This window comes from Mus caroli, chromosome 7 (assembly GCF_900094665.2).
Source record: "Mus caroli chromosome 7, CAROLI_EIJ_v1.1, whole genome shotgun sequence".
NCBI lineage: Eukaryota > Metazoa > Chordata > Mammalia > Rodentia > Muridae > Mus > Mus caroli.
The window spans coordinates 106,772,967-106,776,249 of record NC_034576.1 but is presented as its reverse complement, the minus strand read 5'-3'; the positions used below and the strand labels follow the sequence as shown (position 1 = coordinate 106,776,249).

The following is a 3,283-nucleotide window of genomic DNA, read 5'->3' as shown; positions in this document are numbered from 1 at the left end:
CTTCTGATAGATGGAGATTACCACAAAACATGACCTGAGACCCTCACACACACCATAGCAACTTAGGTCCAAGGAGAAGGAATGTAGTAGCTACGTATGGCCCTAACTCTGTAGCAGGGCAGGGCAGAGCACCATCATATGTTCAGGAATGAAAAAGAGCTCTCTATAAATGACAAGTGAACTGAAAAGGAAGCCAGGGAAACAAAACCCTTCATTATAGCCTCAAATAATATAAACTATCTTGGGATAATTCTAACCAAGGAAGTGAAAGACTTGTATGATAAAAACTTCAAGTCTTTGAAGAAACTGAAAAAGGTATCACAAGATGAAAAGATCTTCCATGCTTAGGGATTTGTAGGATGAACTAGTAAAAATCGTCATCATATCAAAAGCAATCTACAGATTGAACTCAGTCCTCATGAAAATGCCAATGCAATTCTTTACAGGCTTTGAAAGGACAATTTTCAACTTTATATGGAAAAATAGAAGAGAAAACGACCCAGAATAGCTAAAAACAATGCTAAACAATAAAAGAACTGCTGGAAGTATCACCATCTCTGATTTCAAGTTGTATTATAGAGCTATAGAAATTTAAAAAGAAATACATTGCCTGGCGATGGTGGTGCATGCCTTTAATACCAGCACTTGGGAGGCAGAGGCAGGAGGATTTCTGAGTTTGAAATCTACAGAGTGAGTTCCATTACAGGCAAGGCTATCCAGAGAAACCATCTCAAAAACAAACAAACAAAAAAGAAAACCACCTCTGATTGTATGTTCCTATATTTCTTTAAGGGATTTATTCATTTCTTCTTTAAAGGCTTCTATCATCTTTATAAGATTGAATTTAGAGTCATTTTCTTCTGTTTCAGTTGTGTTAGGATATCCAGGGTCTGCTGTAGAGGTGGGTAGCTGTGCTTTGGAGGTATCATATTGCCCTAGCTCGTATTGATTGTGTCTTTTTGGAGGGCCTTTAGCCATATGGATGGTTTTGGTTCCTGGGTGTTCTTGTTGTAGTAGGTATTGGGAGCAGGGATCAACCTCAATGATCCTGGTGTGGCATGACTCTGGTGGATATACTTGGGTCATATGGTTGCAGACCTGCAATTCTGTATAGTTCAGGAGTATCAAGTCCAATGTAGGTGGGCTGAGAGTGGGGAGGAGAATGGAGATCTCCCTGGGCTAACAGGCTGCTTAGGGCAGCTTGGCTTGGCCCAGAAGCCTCAAGAGAACAGGGAAGATGGGTGGGGGAAGGGAAGCTTACCTGTATGGTTCGGGAGTCTCATGGAGGTGGAGAAGAAGCCAGAAAATGGACTGACATTCCATTTCTTACTTGCCCCCCTTTCACCATCCTAATCACGTAGGTACCTGAGCAGAAGTGTGAGGAGTCAGGACAGTCATACACAGGATCACAGCAACTATGGCTTCACAATTCATGATGAATTTAAAGGAGGAGGTGACCTGTCCTATTTGTCTGAACCTGATGGTGAAACCTGTGAGTGCAGATTGTGGTCACACCTTCTGCCAAGGTTGCATCACGGTGCACTTTGAATCCATCAAATGCGATAAGGAAATGTTCATTTGCCCTGTGTGCCGACTTACTTACCAGTTTAGCAATCTGAGGCCTAATCTACATGTGGCCAACATAGTAGAGAGGCTCAAAGAGTTCAAGCCCAGCCCGGAAGAGGAGCAAAAAGTGTTTAACTGTGCAAGACATGGAGAGAAACTCCAGCTCTTCTGTAGGAAGGACATGATGGCTATCTGCTGGCTTTGTGAGCGATCTCAGGAGCACCGTGGTCACAAAACAGCTCTCATTGAAGAGGTGGCCCAGGAGTACAAGGTAAGGAGCGGGGTTGGAGGGTGGGAGACATAGCAGGAAACAGTACCAGGTGGAAAATCTCTACTTCCTGTGATCATTCAGTTACCTGATCATCATGGAATCCAGACCTGGGATTTCATTCCATCCTGTTACCTTCTGAGGCCTGAAAGAATGGGACTATCCATTGAGATTAATTCTAAGAGAATCTACCAGGGGCAACAAACTCTAGAACAAGAGCAAGTGTTTTTAGTTTGTTGTATACTGTTGAGATTTTATTTCCAAGAAAAGCTCTGATTATTCTTTAGGTGTCAAAGTAAATAAGATGAGGGTTGGGAGTGATGCCTTAATGGCTTGTTGCCAAGTATAACGGCCTGAGTCTGAACTCAGAAACCAGACCACTGAAGGAGAGAACTGATGGCTGCAAGTTGCAAATNATTCTCTGATATCTACATACGTGGCATGGCTTGAGACCACCATTTTGAAAGAAGATGGGGAATCATTTTCCAAGTAGATGCCTATTCCTTATTATTTTCTTCCTACTCCTAGATTCTAGTTGCCATTCCCTGGGTTTCTGTAAACTTGCCAGACCAAATTGATTTTGTCCCTGTTTGCCTTCTTTTCAAAAGTTTCTTATCTACTTGTTCATAATAGATTAAAACTATATGTGTATATAATTTTTAGGTAAAGAATTCATATCACAATCCTTTAAAAGAAAGGTAGAAATCCTTAGCTTTCTATCTTTCCAGAAGGTTTTGGACTTTGGATAGAACAACAGTCCTACTAAGCACACAACTTGACTCTGCTACAATTCCTTTCCTACAGGAGCAGCTGCAGGTAGTTCGGCAAAGGCTGATGGCAGATAAGAAAGAATTTGAAAACTGGAAAGATGAACTTCAGAAGGATAGAACTTACTGGGAGGCAAGTGGGGACCCTTCCTAAGGGTGTCAGCCTGATGCCCGGGAGGGACCTGGGCAAGGAGCTTCTGGGGGTCTTTACTTCCTGGGAGTTGATGAGGCCAAGAAACCTTGATACTCCTCCTTATTGGTTCCCCTGACTGGAGATGCAGAGTCAGTGTATCACACCTGAGCTGAGCTCTGTGAGGAGCGACACCGTGGAGGATGCTTGGTCAGAATGGATACTGGGTCATTTTTATGGTGCCTTCTGAAACTGACTCTATAGAAGAAGATACTTGGAAATGGGTGGGTCATGGATATGTAATCAGTGTTTTACTTATGCCAGGGAGTTAAAAGTAGAATGTAATGGCATGTATGATGGCATATGCCTTTAATCCCAGCAGCTGGGAGGCAGAAACAGATATCTGTAAGATGAAGACTGGTCTTGTGTACATAGCAAGTACTAAGTCAACTATGGCTACAAGGTAAAACCTGGTCTAGATAGGTAAGAAGGTAGGTAGGAAGGAAGGAAGGAAGGAAGGAAGGAAGGAAGGAAGGAAGGAAGGAAGGAAGG

General features: G+C 42.7%; 1 protein-coding gene across 1 annotated transcript in view; it reads left to right on the top strand.

Moving 5' to 3' along the window:
* Positions 1-3,283, top strand: part of LOC110298013 (tripartite motif-containing protein 30A-like) — a 13,232-nt gene that overhangs the window by 4,061 nt on the left and 5,888 nt on the right. Inside the window, exons 2-3 of the mRNA XM_029479576.1 lie at positions 1,362-1,837; positions 2,639-2,749. Coding sequence (XP_029335436.1) covers positions 1,418-1,837; positions 2,639-2,749 — 531 coding nt within the window. The 5' untranslated portion in view covers positions 1,362-1,417. The remainder of the gene's footprint in view (positions 1-1,361; positions 1,838-2,638; positions 2,750-3,283) is intronic.